Source organism: Corapipo altera, unplaced genomic scaffold (assembly GCF_003945725.1).
Source record: "Corapipo altera isolate COAL_440 unplaced genomic scaffold, ASM394572v1 61, whole genome shotgun sequence".
Lineage (NCBI taxonomy): Eukaryota > Metazoa > Chordata > Aves > Passeriformes > Pipridae > Corapipo > Corapipo altera.
In genome coordinates, this window is record NW_020884910.1 from 6,745,811 (window position 1) to 6,766,829 (window position 21,019).

The 21,019-nt window shown below is 36.6% G+C and overlaps 1 protein-coding gene across 1 annotated transcript in view; it reads right to left on the reverse strand.

The window, feature by feature from the left end:
- Nucleotides 1-21,019, reverse strand: part of MAN1A2 (mannosidase alpha class 1A member 2) — a 131,844-nt gene that overhangs the window by 84,657 nt on the left and 26,168 nt on the right. The window contains exons 2-3 of the mRNA XM_027653543.1: nucleotides 18,297-18,552; nucleotides 4,105-4,201 (exon numbers count right to left, since the gene is read on the reverse strand). Of these exons, the coding sequence (XP_027509344.1) occupies nucleotides 4,105-4,201; nucleotides 18,297-18,552 (353 nt within the window). The remainder of the gene's footprint in view (nucleotides 1-4,104; nucleotides 4,202-18,296; nucleotides 18,553-21,019) is intronic.

A 21,019-nucleotide genomic window follows, 5' to 3' on the forward strand; every position in this document is an offset into this window, starting at 1 on the left:
CAACTAAAGTAACTCTAGCAGGTTTCATTATAAAATTTCAAGCTAATAAATTGAGGAAGCCCATATATGTTCCTGTTGGCATGCTTCAGTGAGGCAAAGAGTATCTTGCTTTTAAGTTTACAAAGTTTATCCTTCCTCATATTTTTAATGACTTAAAACTAAGATTTATAAGAGCAGAGCAGGCCACCTGGTCTCCCCTTCTCTGACCCCAGTCTGAACCCTGCTAGATCTTGCAATGTTAGAAACACTGGCGTTCCTCTTGGCATAGATATGGATATACACTGCTTTGGACAAAAGTAGAGAAGACTAATGACTTATTTGCCTTCCACATCGAATCATGTTTACCTCACTTGAGAGTTATCAGTAAACCTGATTTCCCAAAGATTCATGCAAATGGTTGCAGCGTCAACCAGCGATACCATCTCCTTGCAGAATCTCACAGATGTGCTAGGAATTGAAATGGAAGACTGCAGACAGCAGTAACAGCAGAAAATAGTTTGGGTCACATCATCTTTCAGGTGAATAATAAAAACAAGTTTTGCTAAGCATCTTTTTATTAAAACTAGCATGAGAGCTCAAAAATAATTATGCAATCCTTCTATGAAGGCAAATATTGCTGGGAATGGTGACATTAGGGGTAATAGAGATTGGCAAAGAATTAGGAATAACAAAACAGCCTAGACAGTTGTTGGTAGAAAGGACAATTTCCACACACACATTCCCCCCCATCAACCACCCACCAAATGAACAATAGCTGATTCTATTCTTATATCGAGTATACTTAATATATACTGCAAGATTATGTATTTTAGAAAAGTTTTCCACATAAAATAGCCTTGAGCAATAATGACATGACTTGGCTAAAAATTAAATGGCACAATATAGCATGTGGATTTTAGAAGGACAGATGCATAGGAACTGGCTGCTAGAGTTAACTGTAACAAGAGGAGCAGAAACTTTAATGTGGAAAAAGCCTTCAATTTCTTTCAGAAAGCAATGCCAAAACTTTAAAAGTACATCATTCTAAAGAATAAGCATTCCAAGGAGAAAAAAGCTGAAGTCCTCCAGACTCATTAGGAGACATGTTAGATGTACGCAGAGGAGGAATGGAGAGAAAAGACTACAATGAAATTATAATTCATAACTGCTTCAAAATACTTCGTCACTCACATTAAAAACAAAACATTATAAAAATGTTTTCCTTCCATATGAAGAAAGAACCTTAGTTCATAGAGTTTGGGTTACAAACCAAGGCTAATCTAAAATTATACATGGCAAATTAAGCAACAGAATTGCATCTAAATTCAACAAAGACATGATCATATACGTGAACATTAAAGATTTTTCACTGTCAGATCCCATTTCATCAGCTGGAAAAAATATAAAGGAAAGCCATGAATTAGTCATAACATAAAACTAAATCACAGTGAGCTTCAAAATGTATTTTTCTAGTAGAAATTAAAGCAGTGCCAACGTACAAGGTAGCAAACAAATTATCTAAGAATACTTCACAGTACTTTCCTGGTGTCTAAGAAAAGTCCTTTTGTCTGTTATGGCAGAAGCCTATTCCTGCAGTCTTTCCTTCAGCCTCACACTCTCTCCTTGCACTACGCTTAGTACCAGCTGCATCTAAGACTTCTCCCTTTCATTCATCGAACTCCTCGCCCAGTCCAGATGGTTTTTTCTCCTGTACATACTAACTTAGTTCATCTTCCCTCTCTCAGACAACTCCCCCTGATCCAGGCATTTTCTGTATAAGGGAATATAAAGAAGTAAAATAACATCAGAACAATATCAGCTTTCATTCCGTACTGAACTGTAAAAAAACAGGTTCCAGCACAAGACCAGAAGACAACAATGCCATCAAGGTTTGCAGTTGAGTCAAACACTCCTTACTGCAGACTGGTCTAGTACAGCAGCTGAAATTATTCTCCTATGGATTTCAATAAACTTCCAAGGAGGAAGTGTGTTTATTTGTGGGCTTTCTTTTTGTTTTATTCATTTGAGATTTTTTTAAGTATTGCAGAAAATTTAACTTCAAGGTTCTCCTTCCATTGCTGGGAGCAGGAGGGGAAAGGAGCAGTGTGCCTAGTTAAAAGTTCTCCTCCACACTCCATATCCACAACTTATTTAAGGTTGAAATTCAACATGCAAATAAATGTAATGAAAAAGTGTTTGGATATAAAGAAAATCATTTGTTTATTTGATAAGATATAAGAATGGTTTTGAGATAAAATTTAAGGGGATTGGGAAAAGGGACAGCAAAAAAAATTAGAAAGATCCTTTAAATATTAAAATACTTTTGAAAAACATCCTTTGACTTTTCTTTTGGAATAGGGTTCTTCTGTGACCTTACTTTTTCTCTATGAATGAAAACAAAAAGCTAACCAAATTTTGATTTAAGTCAAAATATTTTATTCTAGGTTCAGGCACTAAGCACCAAAAATGAGACAATTACACAATCCAAATCCATATTCTATCACCTACAAGAAACAAATTCAAGGTTTAAAGCAAGATGAATAATACAAATATCAATTACAATGAGAAATCACCTCACACAAAGCCATTAGTCAACTGCCTTACAATAAAAGTCAAAAAAACCACCCTGATTTCAAGCAAATTTTATAAACAATACTAACATAATTAAGGTATACACAGTATATTCACAATCATTCTTGGTGTAAAAAGGGGTTATGATAAAGTTGTATCTTCCTCAAATACGAGAATGGATGAACACAGTATGAAACCCTGAAAAGAATTCAGAAAATTCTTCCTAGTGTTCGAGCAGCTCTCCACTGTGTTTCAGAATAAATGCACAAACTTCTCAGCTCAGCCATCTTAGGTGCTGTGCATCCTGGACCAATCCAGACTTAACCTTAATTACTAACACGAAGGTTATGTGTTCTGATATACCAGAGGATGAATGTAAGTGACCTCCAGGGCTCAGTCCTCAGCAGTGACAACCAAGTGACCATGTGGGTTTTTTTGGAACCATCAGTCCTACAGAGCTGGGGTCAAAAAAAGGATCCTTTCCTGGTTTGAGTACAAACAAAATGCTTGTCATTTTCTAATCACTATTATATTTGATCTATCTCGGTGCATTTACACCAAAAAAAAGCAGTACTGCCATAGAACACTGATATTTTAAGGAAGAAAAGCCATCTAGTCTGATGGTTTGATCAGTTTCTTGATCTTTACCGTCCTCACATTTTATACTATTATAAATGCCATTTGTAACACTTATATTCACACTCCATTGCTCTAATATTCTCACTTCATCCCTTGAATTTCTTCAAAACTTGCCCCTACCCTCAAACTTCCATATTTTGAACATAATTTTTTTCTTTCATTCCAATCTATAGGTTCAGAATCCACAAGTCACACACCTCAAGTAATAATGTTGCTTTCTCCTTACCCAGACCTTTTTTTATAGCCACGTTAAATTCCACCTCGGTACTAGTAGTTTTTCAGCATCTTACATGTGCCTTTTTCTTGTACCACAAGAAGTTTTTAACTCTGAGGGTGACGAGACACTGGAACAGGTTTCCCAGAAAAGCTGTGGATATCCTATCCCTGGAAGTGTTCAAGTCCAGGCTGGATGGGGCTCTGAGCACCCTGGTCTAGTGGAAGGTGTCCCTGCCCATGGCAGAGGGGGTAGGACTAGATCATCTTTAAATTAAAATATTCCCTCCAACTCAAACTGTTCTATGATTCTCATGGAATTAAACACAAAGATCTAGACAACATAGGGTTGGCTTTTTTTAAAAAAAAAAAATTATATTCATTGCATCCCAAAATATCATCAGTGCATTAGAACTTTCACTTATATATACACACACACACACACACACAAAGTAACAGTGCACATAAATACAGCTTAGTTTTTGCAACAATAAGAACATATTACTCTCAAAAAGATAGGTTAGTAAAGTAATTCAACGAAATACCACTGAAATAATTCAAACATTTCTGTCAACCACAGTTCAAAAGATTTGTGTTAAAACAGAGTTTGGTAGTAAGTTTGGGCAGACTTTCAAAGAGCACACACAGACAGAAATATAAAAAAAAACCAAATTCACAAACAAACCAGAAAACATAGCCTACCAAATATGTTGGTGGAATGTCCTTTCCGGGCAATTGGTTTGAGCTCATTATGTCCCCAACCATATTGTCTGTAATTGTCCCAGGCATGCTTCATCATCTGAGAAATGAAAAATTAAGATTTGATTACATTATAAAACCACTTTCTATTAATATATTTTATTCCTTATTTGAGACTTCAACTTTCACAGGCATCCCAGCATATTGATTAATTACTTTGCCATTATTTCTATCTGTTACAAAAATCAGATTTTACAGCATAAATAAATTTGGAAACAACTTCAAGTCTATTTGATTTGAGCTATAGAGCCTAATGCTCTGCTATAGGCCGTTTTCTTGTTCTTTCTTTTCCTTTATTATATGCACAGATATGTAAGAATGTAAGCATAAGGAACGCATTTAAGTGTAAGGAATGGCTGTAAAACACTGGCTAATGTCTTAAGATGCTAACTAAAAGAAAAAGGTATCTACCAATATCTGAAGCATAAAAGGGATTTATTTACACTGGTACATCCAAGTATGACTAAACAATTCTGCAAAAGGCATAATGAATTTCTTATTAGCGACACCTACTTGACAAAGATATACTGTCATATAGCCTCTACCTAAAGAAATGTCAAAAGGTTGCTCCTTAGAAAGCATAATGAACAAAGAAGTATAACATTATTAATACTTGCTACACAAAACATTAAACTCCTTTTAACAGATGTTTCCACCACCTGGTAGGAAAATTACATCTAAAACCCTAAAAAGTCTTGTTGACCCACATAAATACTAGCTGTGCACATCAGTCACTAAGCAAGTGCTTTTATGGATTTGCTAAAACTCTTCAAACTCCTTGCCTGTTGATAAACAGCAGCTGAAAACTGCAAATTGAATGCAGTTTAAAAAAAAATTATTAGTTACTTAAAGAGACAAGAGCAAGTAACAGAAGGAAATCATATTTCAAAAGACAAACTACCACAGTGACAGTTAGGAAAAAACTCTTCTAGAACAACAGCCATGTGTCTGCATTCACATTATATATATTTTTATTTTATATTGCATTTTTAAAATGGTGTTAAAATATTGTTAAGATAAACAAGATCCCCAAGCAACTGTATAGGACTTAAAATCGTGATCTCCACAAGTCTGAGAAATGCTCTCTTGGAAAAGAAACTATGCTAATGTAACTAACAGACCAATACTAACTGTTTAAGAAACTGAGGGAAGGCAATCAGTTTTCACTAGAATGTACATTACTGTAGTTTTCTTATTTTAATCAGAGAGTCACTACACTCACAGAAAATGGTAGGAAGAAGCAGATGCTGGCTAAAAAATGAGGTGCAGCCAGCACTACCTCACATGTGTCCTACTACCTCACAGGTTTCCCCTCTTGTCAAGTTCAAGTGGAAGTCAGCATCCAGTAATCCCAAATCTTTCAGACTGCATCTAAACTGCCTGCTGAGACATGGAAAACCAAGTCCCTGTCTCCCTACAACCTTTAAGAGATCCCTGTCCAAACTAAACAGCCGTAATTCCTTTGAATGTAAATTCCTTCCAAATTTCCCACAGCTCAGTTAAGTCATGCCTACACAGTAAATGTGAACCACAGTAAAGGTGTACACACAGGCCCAAAAGATGGGAAGCACTCTTGTGTTAAGCTTGCATCAACTCAGGCACAGCTGTCCCTCTCAACGTGTCAGAGGTCCCACTCCTACCACTTGTCATTCAAAGTCTGCTCATACGTTGTTTTTGGTATTTGCACTAAAAGATTTTGACACTTGAATAGGCAATAATACTGTATCACTTAGTGTCATGAACTAGCAAAAGTGGATGCAAATATTATACTAAAAGAGGAGAGAAAAGCCGTTTCATTAGCATTCACAAATTCCTTAGTGTTTACAAAGCACTTATCAAACTGACCAATTCATAGCTATTAGAACATCAGGATGACTCAGGTAAAGTGATTCTCTGAGGTGACAAACGCAGTAAAAGCCTGGTCACAGTCAGCAAGTACAGAAGTTCCTGTGAGAGCTCTTGCTAAGGTTATCCAGAACCAATGTACAAATTTCTATATAAAATTGTTCCTTAACTTAAGATCATAAAATCAATAATCCCAGCATCTTTCAAGCGGGAAGGGATCTCAGTTCAACCTCCTGCTTAAAGTTATGGGATCAAACCGGGCTACACAAGGCTTTATCCAGTCAGGACAGAGTTAAGGACAGTCAGAATGGGATAGTCAAGGCCTCTGTGAAGGGTCTTGCTCTAACTCGCAGCTTGCCAGACCACCTTTAAGTCCTAAAAACTCTACTTGGGAAAACACAGACCTATAGGTTTAGAGGATGAAACTAAAGACTGACTGACCAGTGTGGTTCAAAACAGATGAGTGACTAAACAAGAAGGTGACTGTGACCATGACATGGCAGATCTAACCACTTGGCTTGCATATGAGGGAAACTGGCTTCTGTGATGTTTGGATGCCTCAAATAAATATTTATTAAGGAGAATCAAATAATCATTGACATGTTAGTTTTGTAAAAATCACACAGTGTATGCAAATACCAGCTAAGTACAAGAGAAGAACTTGTTTCCTCACAGCAGAATATTAATTGTGGAATATTTCACTGCCCTAATTTGCTATGCTTCTGGGGAAAAGGTACAGATTTTGTTACAGAATATTTAGCTCCGAAGAAACACAAAAAATATGGAAATTACAAAGGGCTAAAACTGAATACATCACAACATAAGATGTTTCTATATCCATAATTTATCCTAAGATAAAATTAAGATAGAAATTGTGAAGGAGTACATTTCACCAGACACATAACTTAATGCAGAAGTAACTTAAGAATACACTACTGAGACCTGAAACTCAGTTGAACACAAGAGACTAAGACACAGTTAACTGCATCATCTAATTCTGAGATGGGAAATCATTTTTTGAGGAGATTAAGCTACTTTGATAACCACAAACATATCTGTCCTGTCCCCTTTGCCTCCCCCAAGCAGTGTACTAAGAATATGATAAGTCCTTCAGAATCCTTTGACTTTATTACAGGAAGTAGTCAACTGTTTTTTTCCAGATGAACACTGAGCATTACTCTGTCACACAGCTCACTGCTTTCCTCTACCACAAAGCAAGCAGGCTTCATGATATGATAGCAGATAACTCCACATTAGCTGCAAGTGAGAAACCCCACAGCTCTTGTATACAGCATTAAATTTTGTAAGGATGATATGGCAAGAGATCTTATAACAACATAGAGATTTCTGTTACTGCCAGACCAGGTAGCATGTTATATTATAGTTAGAACATCTATACTATTGGGAGCAGTTGTTCACACAAAAGCTTTGGAGAGACACAAGAAGATAGATGCCTCTGCCAGCTAAAAAATTAACAGAGGATGGCATTTTGGCTCAGGAGGTACAAGCAACGTGAACTCCTAATCGGAAAAACAAAATTATCTCCATAGTTACACTAGATAGCATTTGCATAGTCAAAGCTGGAAATGCTGAAGAACAGCTCCAGGAAGAGACAGTTTTTTCTTAAACCAAAACCTTGTCTTTAAGAGGAGTGGAAAGTCTCACACACTGACTGGAACATCAGCACTACAGATAATAGAAAGAAGGTAAAACTATTAGCAAAAAACCACACTCAACCCTTAAAGAACTCACAAGAGAGACACTTTAAGTTCAGTAGAATGAAAATTACAAGCATTGTGAAAAAGGCAATATACAGATTTCCACGGTTGAAATTTCCTTACCTGATAGCAGTTTGTGACAGTAAGTGCTTGGAGCTTGATGTCACATAAAGATCTTACAATCTGTCCACCAGAGAACACACAGTTTTAGCAGTGGACTTTTTACTGACACTATTAGTGCCAAATTTTGCTTTTAAAGGCAAAATCGTTAATAGGGGATAGGTCTATTGCATATTAATATTGCAAATGTTTATTATGGGATGCACCTGAAACAACAACCAGCAAGATACTGCTGCACGTACATCTTGATAATTCTACAAAAAGACTGATTTGGACTCTGCTGCAAGAGAGCCAGAACGGCGAGAAGCAGGGCATGTCAAATGAAACTGCTCTTGTAGGTACACCCTTATCTAGTTGATTTTACTGACTTTAGAGCACTGTCATGGGATCTGATTCTCTACAGTAACTGGGAAATCAGGTTTTTATACATATAGAGCGGTAATGACATCTTTCGCAAATCCATAATTTTAACAGTAAAAGGAGATTACAGTGATTGAAAACAGACTTGTAAGGAAGATCTATCACTATAGCGACATGTTAGAAACATTAATTCAAACTAATGATTGGTTCAAAAGCACCTTTCCAGTCCTCGAAATAGGGCAGACAACTTGGCAACAGAAAAGTCCTGACAAACAAGCAAAAGAAACAATTTACTGGCAAATTGCAGTATTTACTGGTTCCTGCCATTCCATCAGGAATGTGCATAACAGATAGCAAATAGGTTTTGCTTCCAAAGGAACGTCTTCTGGTTAAGAGTACACTTTAAAGAGATTTATATAAACCACCTTCAAATTCAGTTTTAAAATTAACCAAGGATTTGCTAGACAAAATTACTGCTCAACTGGCAGATTAAAAATTAATAACCATTTTCCTCCTGTCTGCAGAGAATACTTTTTGGAGGTTAATTTAAAGAACGATCTTTTCCTTGTCTACTCAGATTGTTGACGAAACTTAGAAAACTCAGATTTTTTTATTCTTCTGGGAGCTCTACTTAAAGAGAAATTATTTCAGGCATCAGTTCATGCCTCTGTCATGCACTTCTGAACACTGTCACTGAAAATGTCTGTTTGGAACATGTTCCTAACACACACACAGTTGAGTTTTCTTTTATTGTCAAATCTGGTAACAAATCCATTACTAAAACAAAACTGTTTATCAAACGGATGCAAAGTGAAAAGTTTTTTTTTTTCCTGCATTAAACACTTGAAGTCTTAGATGCCTGATGAAATTAAGGGGAAAATACTTCAAATTGGAGGGAACTGGAACAGTAGATGTAAAGAGCCTAAATTTGGAGAGCTTACACCAGTGAACTGACTGCTCAAATTTGTACAAGAAAGCCAAATGCTTTCTATCCAAGAGGACAAACCAAGATTTTTGACCTTGTGCTTTCTCATAGTTTCAAGAGAAACTGGTGTTCACAGGATTGACTGGTCCTGTGGTGTTTAGAACACTAGAACCTCTCAGAACATCTTTGTAAACACCCCTGACTGCACATCAACCAGCAGAAAGCAGTTGCTTTCTTCCAGTCTTGTCTTTTCAGGCATCAGACTAATCATCTTCATCAGCTTATCCCTGCACCTTCACCAGTTTTGCTGCATCCTTATGGAAGCTGAGTAACTACGTGAAGCATGCAAGATGCAGAGACACCTGAGGAGCTTCAGAGGCTACCATAAGAACCTTTCCTGTTCTGTTCTTTTTTGAAACAGTGAATATCTGCTCTTTGTCTGCTGTTGAGCACTACATTGACATTTCCAAGGAACCATAATAAATACAATTTCTCATTCTAAAGTGGTAATAAGTCACCTCACACCTTTTCATATTAAGCATGAAGTTGGAATCTCTCCCTCTCCCAGCCCCAATATGCATCATTCTACATTTAGCTGCGAAATAAAAGGGGAGAAAAATCACTCAGTCCCATAAGGGTTTTTTGCAGTTCTTCACATTGGCAGCAGTTACCATATTCATCCATTTTCAAACTCTAAATAATTTATTTGTATAATTCAGAGCACGGATCCCCAGCACACGTCCTCTGTGGCCTCCAGCACCATTTATCTGTAGTCTCCACTTCCTGCCTTCTAACCAATTTCTTCAGGCAAACAGAGAAACTATCCTCCATCCCACAGTTGCTTAGTTCAATATCTACTAGCAATAAACCTTGCCCAACATTTTTTGAAAAATTATGTATCTAACCCTATCTCCCTTGTTCACATGTTTGCTGACCCTTTCAGGGATCTTCTGTAGCTTTGTGCACGATGACATCAATAAAATGCAGCACGAAATCTTACATATCTGTGTGCTCAGAGATTCTATTCCCCACTGAGTTATCTGTTAATCGGCAGTTCATCAGCAGGCATAGTGTTCTGCAGTTCTTTGATCTCCCCTTGTTAGCCTTGTTAGCCACCAGTGCTCGGGTAACAAAGCAGAAAATAAGAATAGATGCCAGTAATGCAAATCAGGAATCCAAATCTCAAAGTAGACTAGTTAGAGTGAACTGTTTCAAGTTTTGGGTATTTCAGTATTGTATGTAGACGGTCTATGTCTTCATGGAACACACCATGAGAGGTTACTCATCAACTACCAGCAGCTCATATTGTGTATCAATTACACTGTTAATATCAACAACTGAGAGGTAGCACTATCAGGAAAACTGTATGATAAGAACACACTGGCATATATTCTATGGAGTTGCTCTGGGAAACACAGAGGAGCCTACAGGAGATATTATGTAAAGATGACTAACAAAAGCATAGCAGGATGTTCTGGTCTTCCAATCAAAGTCCCCATAGCTGCAAAATAAACATAATATCACTGGTCTATTAGATCTTGTAAAATTTAAAATAGAGATATCTTCCATCTAGCCATAATTCATGATTTTTGCTATGAGCTTTTCTGTTGTATGGGAATAAATGACATATAAAATACAAATAAAAAAAAGGTCAATGAGATTTCAGGGAGCCTTTAGATATACCCAGTTCTGAAGATAAGTAATTTACCTGGAGTTTTGCTCATTTTTGTTTGTCTCATTATATCAGGGAAGTGAAATATTTCCTTATTTCTTTGATTTTATTTTGCATTTATGAATATTAAGTGCTGCAAATGTGCTAAATCACTTAATTCACGTTGAAAGACAGGTTATTCTCACAATGGTCTGGAAAAAAGATAACTTTAATAACGAAGACCTTGAATTTTTACGATGCTTCCAACAGTGCACGAGCATTGGAGAATTCTGTCATTGCTACAACTTGAATAAATTGATTCATTTTTAAAATACCCTCAAACAAAAATTTGCATTCTTCATGAGCAGAACATTTTAAGTTACCAGCCAAGCAACTTATCCAGGATGTGCAGCTGAAATACTGCACATAAAACTCCAAGCTTTATTTTCATTCTTCTGTTTCAGCAAAATAAATACACCAACCTAGAAAACTTCTCATAGGCATAAATGATTCACAAATGTAAAATGAGCTCTTTATACAATCATTTCCAACAAGCTGGGACAGAACTTTGCGCAGGGCTGCTCCTAACATATCTGTACTGGCCAAAGTGCTAATTGAAAAATACTCATTCGAATATATCCACGGAAAATTAATTTACCAATTTGATCAAAAAGATTTTATCCTTAATTTACAGATTTCACTACTTAAGATAAACTTTAAAGAAGTGCGGTGAAACTAGCTGAAAGCCAACTTACCTGTCCTCATAATGTTGAATTACATTGGAGAATCCAGAGCACAGAGAATCCAAATAGTGTGCACACAAAACAAACAATGTGTATGTATACATATGTACAGATACAAAGACATTTTTATATGCACACTTACATATAAAATATGTGTATATATTTTATACAAACACTGCAGTGAGTGTTAAACACTGAAAAGTTGGATCATAATGCTGATGTCCTTCAGTTCCACTGGGATCTAAGTCAGGAACAGTGCACTACAAAATACAGTGCAAAACTCTTAACAGATGTGGATTATTAAAAACTGGTGCCATAACCAACTAGAAGTCCAAGAAAGTTTGATCAAGAAAACAAAGAGTATGAAGTGTCAGCAATAATGAAATTGTTCTAAATTGGTTTCAGATGTTGAAAAAAGGTCCCCAGTCACAGAAGGCAGTGTATTTGGCTGGATAAGAAACATTGCAATTACAAACAGTAAACGAGATTACCATTGGAAGTTGTATGAATAGTAACTATGAAAAGAGGAGTTAGGCAGCATAAAAAGATCTCCAGATGATTAAGTATTTCTTTCTTCTACTCAGTTCTTTTCTCAATAAGTACACTAAATAGAACTCAGGTAAAAGGACACTTACTACTTTTAACCTGATTTCTTAAAAGAACAAGGCTTATGCAGTCTTGCTGTCTGTACATCTGTCATTTGACACATACATTTGCAGTAGCCTTTGAATCCATTTTCTAATTTCATACGTGATTTTAAAGAGTTGGAGGAACCAGATACTGTACTTTTGGGGGGGCGGAGAAGGAAAGAAAAAAAAAATACCTGTGGCTAGATAAGGTAAACAGTCACAAATTAATACCCTGACGGAGACAAAGGCAGTTATAATTCAACCCTTTATTCATTCAGAGGGGCAGCATTTAGCACACAGGTATCTCTAAAGCAGGTATGGAACACATTGCAACTCATGCAGCCAAACAGGAAGATAAGAGGACATTCACAGCAATATGTGCATGATGAGCAGAGGGTAGTACAAGGGGATCTAGGTCAAAAATCCACAGAAAAGCTCTAGTTTTGCTGCTTATAAAACAACTTGTTACTTCTCAACACTATTAACAGCCTCTTGAGTATCATCCAGAGACCATGATGAAAATACATTTTAATCACTTTTCTTCTTGGCACCTTCCTAGAAGTATTTCCAAAATTGCCTCCACTAATATTAAATAAATTAACTTTCAACATTCCCCTCTAAGAGGCAATATATTATAACTCTAATTTTAAAAGAGGATCAACGGAAACTTCTGCCGAAGGAAGTTCACCAGCAAAGAACTCAAGTTAAAACATCCCCAGCTTCCCAGACAGGACCTTGTTCCTCAATTGTGCAAAGCATCCAAAATTAACAGTAACTCCTTCTGCAAGTGTAGCAAGAGAATCTCAAGTTTGACTAGATGACCTTCAAAGGTTTCTTCCATCCCAAACTATCCTATGATTCTATGAACCTTACCTGTGGCACCCATACTCCCTGGATGTCCATTTCACAACATCTTTTGCTTAAATGTCTTTCTCCGCTTTTTGTTTTTATCAGAAATCTGTGACAAGCAGGATAACTAAAATTTTGCTGCCTTGAAAACAGCTTATCAGAAAGTAATAAGATACCGCCTTGCTATCCCATCTCATTAAACATAACAGCTTTTAAACTGCACAAGCATGTTCTACAGCCAGCACCTTCAGTCACTTCATAAGTAGCTTGTCTGTGTGAACACCACACCTCCCTTGAGCCCAATTTAAAAAAAGTGCATTTAGAAGTAGCATTGCCTAATTACATGACTGCACATCTCAACAAATACAGAACAAGTAATAGAATAAAAGCTCCAGAGAACTGATATTTTCCAGTCTCTTTGAAACCTAGAACATTATTATTTCACTCCTAAGTTTACTATGTGTACTTGTGTAACATTCTAGAGAAGCCTTCTTTCAGCTGCCAGGGTTATTCAACAAACATCATCCTACCACAAACTGCTTGAGGTTGGAAGGGATCTCTGGAGGGTATCTGGTCCAACCTCCCAGCTCAAGCAGGGTAATCTGGAACAAGCTGCCCAGGTCCATTTTCAGTCATTTTATAAGTATTTCCAAGGAGGGAAACTCCACAACCTCTATGGGCAACTAGTTCCAGTGCTTGGGTCACCCTCACAATAAACAATGTTTTATGATGTTCAGATGGAGCCTCTTGTGTTTCAATTTGTGCTCATTACCTTTGTGCCTGTCACTGTGAAAAGAGCCTGGCTCCATCCTCCTTGTACCCTCCCTTCAGCTATTTTATACACTGGCAAGATTCCTTCTCTCATCCAGGACAAACAGTCCCAGCTGTCTCCTCCTTTGCTCAGATGAGATGCTCCAGTCCCTTAAGCATCTTTGTGCTGCTCTACCCTCTCCAGTATGCTCATGTCTCTCTCATACTGAGGAGCCCAAAACTGGACACACAACTCCACGTGTGGCCTCACTGGTGCTGAGGAGAGAGGAAGGATCACCTGCATGGGATTAGTACCATTACTGGGTGAAATACACTACTTTAGCCCAAAATGAATGCTGGCAGTAAGATAGCACTATGACATGCTGAAAGTAAAGAAAACCTGAACCCTGACTAGGGTGAAAAAAATTACAAAGTTTTCCTTATTTGACTGGGTAAAATTTAACTTCTAAAGGAAATAAAACTCATTATAGACTACAGAGCACTATGTAATGATTACATTTAAACTGCAGAGGAAAAAAATTAATATTCTGATCATTTAAAGGACATAATAATGGAAATTAAGTGCCAAAAATTCCAAGTGTTCAAGCAATTTATATCTAATTTACCTTGGAAGGGAAGTCAGTGACTTCCAAAAGATGAGTTTTTGTTCTTAATTTCTCTGCATTAACCACAACAAAAAGAGATGCCTTAAAATCTTTTTGTAAGATTATACAATTTACTTCTACCATCTTAAAGAACATTTTCTACTTCCAACATTCTTCTTTTATATACTATAAAAACCCACTGAAATATTAATAGAAAGCTAAAGTGTAGCAGCAAGAATCTGAAAAAATTTTCAGATGTTTGTTCTTAAAATACCAGTTAATTAAACATCATAGCATTTTTTAAAAGCCAGAACAACAAGCTAATATACTACAAAGCACATATTGTAAGCAGGTGGAAAACCTTTAGTTCTCGAAGTTGTCATTGTGCATCTAAAATAATCAGCCAATTCATAAATACTGTTTGTTGGAATAACTGAATAGTTAGCTAGAAGACAGACAAATTTTGCAATTCTGTAAATTAATTATACTTGAGAATACAATGTAACACTACATATAATTATCAGAACCAAAGACACAAAAAAACCCCCAAGAAGATGTAGATTCTGCTCCCAGTTTATTTCACAACCTTAAGAAGGCTCCCTCTCTGTGCTCAGCAAGCATTGTTATTATATAAAGCTTTCAAATGTTTTACAAAGCTCTCTTAAGAGCATTACACAATTTTTTTTCTTTTATATGCATTTTTTTGAAATCAAAGTAAGACTTTTTAAAATATTTAAGTACTGAGAAATTACTTTTTATACAGAGATCTGTTAAAAAAAAAAAAGACTTTATCAAGCTGCTATTTGGAAACAAAAATTGGTAATAAATTTACTGTAAAAATAATAGAAACTAAATCCTCATTTGAAAATTTTCCAGCCTTTCTCACAACTGTAAAGATCCCGTGTGTGGTGTGTGTTCCATACTGTCCCCATCATTCAGCCTAATTCTACACAGTTTACCACCATTTGATAAGAGGTGAAACAGGCTGAATAACATCATTAGTTTCATGCATTTAAACAGCCTAAAGCTGTTCTCTGAGAGTGAAGCTCCTGAAACATGCACAAGGACACTTTACAGTAAACCAAGGCATAGGTCAAATGCCTTCCTGGGACCCCCTGGAATTCCAAAGCCAGATATGCAGCCTTCAAAGAGCTAGGAGCTTCCCTGTGCTAATTTTTAGGCCTCAATCCAGGCAACTATAATGTCTTGCATGTCACAAATGCTATATGTGCTAGTTGCAGACCAATGTTAAGAGAGATTGCCTCCTGAAACTTGTTCTTTTTTTTGCTAAGTCTCCATCTCATCTACCAAGACAATGTGCATTAGTCTATACTGGTTACATAAAACAGTGAGAGAGCAACTCAGTGATGAACATAACATATTTCAAAATGCACTTCACGTCTCTGGAATCACTAAAGCCTTCTCTGAGACATCTGATGCTGCCAAAAACAGGTTTCAGGCAAAATATTATCCATCTGACACTGTCAATACATGTTTTATCTCAGCCACATTGTATTCATTGCAACATAGCAGATCCAAAATCCAGAAGAGGACCCAAAAGCCAAAAAAAATGACACTGTACCAACATGGGTTCCTCAGCATTATCATTTGACTGCTCTCCCTAGAAGACCTTCTGCCCCTGTATTTTATGTCTTCTCATATCTGCTGTAGAAGTGATAATCTGCTGCCCTGCATGAAAAAAAATTAAAAATTCTGGAAATCACCTGGTACCAACAAGTACCAGAACAAGACTGATTCAACGAAGGTAATTCACACAAAGACAAATTTCAGTCATACTAGTACGATCCTGGACTGTTCAAGCAAAGTGGTCGCACAACTGAAGACTGCATAGTACAAAGGCATTATTATCCTAACTGAAGGACTTACCTACCCAATACATAGACCCACAAAAACCTTTTGTCTGGCTATGAAAAGTTACACCTCAGAAACCACAACAGTAGTCATCAACAAGTTATGCAACAGAAACACAGATTGTCAGAGTGACTCACACGTAGGCTGATCACCAAAAAAAGGAGTAAGCCTTTTACATCACGAGGTGTGGGGCAACTACAGTTAAGGATCACCAGAACTATAACCTAGTGATCCTCACAAACTACCCTGAATTCCTTACAAATAGATATACCCTCAGGTTTAGATCAGCAAGAATTGTCCAAATTTTACTACTTATTCATGACACCAAGAAAATCGCCATTCTGTATTAACCTATAGCTCATCATCTCCTCTCAGTCTACATTCTGACCAAACAACCTCAGAAATGTAAATACCAATTTTCAACCCTCCCTCCAATTCCAGGCTTGATCTAGAGGAACTTTGGTTGATAATTTCTTCCAGCTAGTTCTTCATTGTTAGTTGTGTGCAGTAATTTTGCAGTTCTTGGTCAACTCAATTTTATTCCATCCATTAAATCCATCAGTGGCAAAGGTGTTTAACTACAGTAACCTGTAGTAAAAATTAAGAAGTGTTGACAACTACATGACCATACCCATTCACTGTTCATCTTCACCCTACAGAGACATTTTGAAAAGCAAAATACCCTGTATATTCTTACTGAAAATGTTTGAAGACATAGGCTTGAAAAGTGGTAGAGCCTTTTCAAATCCACAGTTCAGTGCTGTCCTTTGGGAAACAGCCCTAACCAAGCAGGGTAAAAGAGGTCCAATATTCCACACACAACTTCTCAGTCAGAAGTACTTCTGCAGTAATCACTAATGGGCACATCTTGTGGGGAAGGATTTGCTACTTCAGAGATTCAAATTGTGATACAGCTCCGTATATAGTAACTGCTACCAACAGTGTTACGGTTCCACGCTGTATCTCTCGTGTATCATAAGCAGTTGTTCATTACTTGGTAAGAGTGGATTCCATCTAGTTATCATTAATATTCAAATTAAAATTCCAGGTTGGGTGATCTACCCACAGCATGGCACACACTTCAACTACAACTCCTTCCTGTGCCAAGGACAGGTGTATGACTGATCTCTGTTTGGTTTTATGAGCTAACTAAACTCAGAATTTTAAAGAAGATTTAGCTGATGTAAATACTAAGTGCTGTGGTCCTGGATGTTCTTTAATAACAGAGCCTGTGCTTGTCTAACTCTGGCTGAACCATTTCCGCTTGCTAACCCGATTTTTAGGCATAAAACTAATCAGATTGTAGGAAAGAAAAAGAAAAATAAGGCCATACGAGATTTCTGCTGTATTAGTTAAAAGTACAGACTCAGAAAAATGCCTGGCAATAGTAATAGGAAATTGGCATTGTCAGGGCAAAAGAGGGCAACAAATCTCATGCCCAATCAGGAGTGGAGAGGGTAAGACCAGAAACAGTAATTTCCACAGCATAAGCTGCCACAGAATCAAAAGCCTAAGCAAACATCTTAGTTTACGTCATTTACCTGTAAAACATTCAAGCTACTTAAATTAACTCATAAGGAAATAAAAGACCTTCTGCTAATACTTGAAAATTATTACAAATACTCATATGCTTTTCAAAATAAAACTTCAGTGTGTCTAAAAAATTATCTTTTCAATCTGCTTTTTAAACTTTTAAAACTGTCCTGTGATACAGTAACATAACCCATTCTTTGAAAGGAAGCTGACAAAGTCATGCTCTACTTTAAAGATGTTCTTGTTACTGTTCAACGAGTTAACAAGAAACTCACTTTGAACTCATACCACCAAGCTGAAGAAATCCTTAAAATAATTTTTACGTTGTTATCCAGTGAAATATTAACACTCCAACACAAGGAAAAAGAAGCAATAATGCTGATGCTCATTAATACCTGTGCACTTTTACCTTATTGTTTATTAAAAGATTTGTAGACCTGTTTTTCTTTTCTTTTTAGTGTAAATCATAGCAACTAAATGCCATACAAATAACTGCTATCAGATAGAAGAACACAGAGGACCACATCATCTTTACCTCTTTAACTTTGTTCCTCTTCTCTCGGATATCCGGGTCTGCTGGTTCTCCACTGTTTATCCCTATTAGATTTGGTAAAGGAACAGGGGGCAGTGGTTTGCTGTCTTTCTTTTTCAATTCTTGCACTACTTTGTTCTTCTCTGTCTGAATCTCAGCTTGAATTTCATCACGTGATTTCTTCAATTTCTCCTTAGCCTCTTCCAGAGCCTTTTCATGATCTGCTCGGATCTTATTTCTCAGACGTTCCTCTTCTTCTCTAGAGACACAAATGCCAGTCAGCATCTCATTACTAAAAACATATTGCTTATAAACAAACTGCAGCTTCAAAACAGAATCCACATCCCCAGTTGGTTTACTCTAAGTAATTCCAATGATTCAGACAAGTTTACCGTATTATGTTAGTGCACAATCCTAAGTTATTTTTGCCATGAACCCCAAAAGAACACCACACACATCAGTGACGTTATTGTGGAATTATGTATCATAGGAGTTTTCTAGATTATGTCTCAGCACCTTTGCTTGTCCACTCAAGAATTTAGAGAGGAAAAGACCTACATCCTGTACTTCAAATACAGGATGTGTGCAGAGGCACATCTAGCAAACACTCCTTTTTTTTTTTTTTTAATAAATCAGAAGGTCTCTTCCTCACCTTCTGCACAATAAATAGATCATACACAACTTGCCAAGATCTGAAGTAAAGTAACCACTACCAAAAAAAAGAAAAAATTCACAGCCACTTCTTTTATTACCAACCTCCACTGCAGCATGTTTTCTCTTGAATTCAGAACAAACTATTCCAATCAGTACAGTCCTTAAACCCCAAAGGTTAAAAGCAGAATTAATTATAAAGCCATTTAGGAGTATAAGAGCTTTTAGTAAAACGTGATTTTGAAATTCACTGTCAACAAAATTAACACCATCTTGGTTTTAAGCAGTATCTTACAATGTGATCTTTAATGATCAGATAAAGTTTTAAGATTCACACTCAAAACAAAGAGTGCTGTTTTAAAGCCTGGTTTAAACAAGAGATTATTCTAACAACAGACAAAAATGGCCCATTCCAGTTCTAAATTATTTCAAGGCATCAGAAAGATACACATGGATCTCTCAATATAGCACAACCTTTTCAAGCTTCTTTAAAATACAGAGTTGTCCAATGACTAATGTCAAAAAAAGCTGTAGGGATTTAAAACAAGCACTAGGTAAAAAATGCATTGTTACACAAAGAGTACTTTATCAGCCCTTACATTTTTCTGAAGTGCTATTAGGTTTACATCTAAAATAAATTATAGCAGCATTATTACCTTCAATATTTCAGTACTAGAAACACAAAGTAACATTTTAATAGATGCGCTGACTGAAGGGCTTTTAAATGGAAGTTTTTCAGCCACTTTTCTCAATATGACTCTGGTCACATCCATATTAAAACATTAACATCCCAAACATTAAAAAAGCAAAGGACTGAGCTCCTCAATTTGACTGTCAAATCCAAGCTCATTAATACAGTCAAACAGTATCAGTGCCTCTCTCCCTCAACTGAGTAGCAAAGAAACAACCTTCAAAGTGGCAAAACGCTATTATAAAAAGAGAAAACACAAGTAATGCCATTTAGGATAACTTTTACTTCTACTATGACCCACTTTTATGGAGAAATAACTTCCCTGTATTCCTGTAAAAGTTACTCACATTTCGGTGTGGCAGTAAATGTGCTCAATTTTCAATAACAAAAACAGATGAAAATTTCTACCACCTGAAAGATTTGAAACCTTGGGAAGCTTTTCCAAGGCTAGCAGAGGGCTCTGTGTAAGATGCAGTTAGAGAGAATGAGGTCGCCAGAACAAGACATCCTTCCCACACCAAGAGACATGTTCTCACCAAGAGACAGCAGCTGTACAGGAGCCAAAGAATGTACAGGGGCTGACAAAGAATGAGAAATCGGGAGTGTTACTGAATGGTTAAGAATCAAAATATTTCAGTGTGGGAATAACGTATTTTGGAGGTACATTTCTCATATTCAAAACTCAGTTTCTGAAGGCAAGTGACAGTCTTTATTTTCTGATCAAATTTACTAACATTTTGTTACTAGATACTGGAATTCTTTTGCAAAGCAAAAGAATCATCAACCATCACTGAAATGCTTGAGCTTTTCAAAAAAAAATGGTAACAATTTATCTCAGACCTTAGTAAAAATATGTTCAAGGTATAGTCACACAACCCTAATTTGAAGATGCTTTACAATGGGTGTGCTTTATCAATAAATAAAAATACTTTTGGTAAACCCCACAGTTAACCTGCATGTCCCCAAATACAATTCCCCTGAGTGAAAAAGATTAATGAAGTTTTAGTAGTTACAGTGACTGACTCACTGGAATGAGTCACTGGTGATGTGCTTTGTGCACCTTCACAATTTTGCACCATCAAGATCAAGTGCCAGGAAGATTTCGCTTTTAACTTTATTTCGAATTTTCAGTCCCAGGTGCTGCATACAACAGGAATAATAAAAGCTCCATAACTCTACCAACTTCATCGATTCAAGTCATTTGAATCATCTAGATTCAAACTGCATGAAACAGCCAGAAATCAGAAAACAAGGTTTGAACTTACATCTGTCTACACTGCAGACACCACTGCATAAATACACAAAAGCTGTTGATTTCTCCAGCAATATAATCCAATTAGAGTCATTAAGGAGTTTTGAATGACAGTCTGCTTTCCTTCAGTCA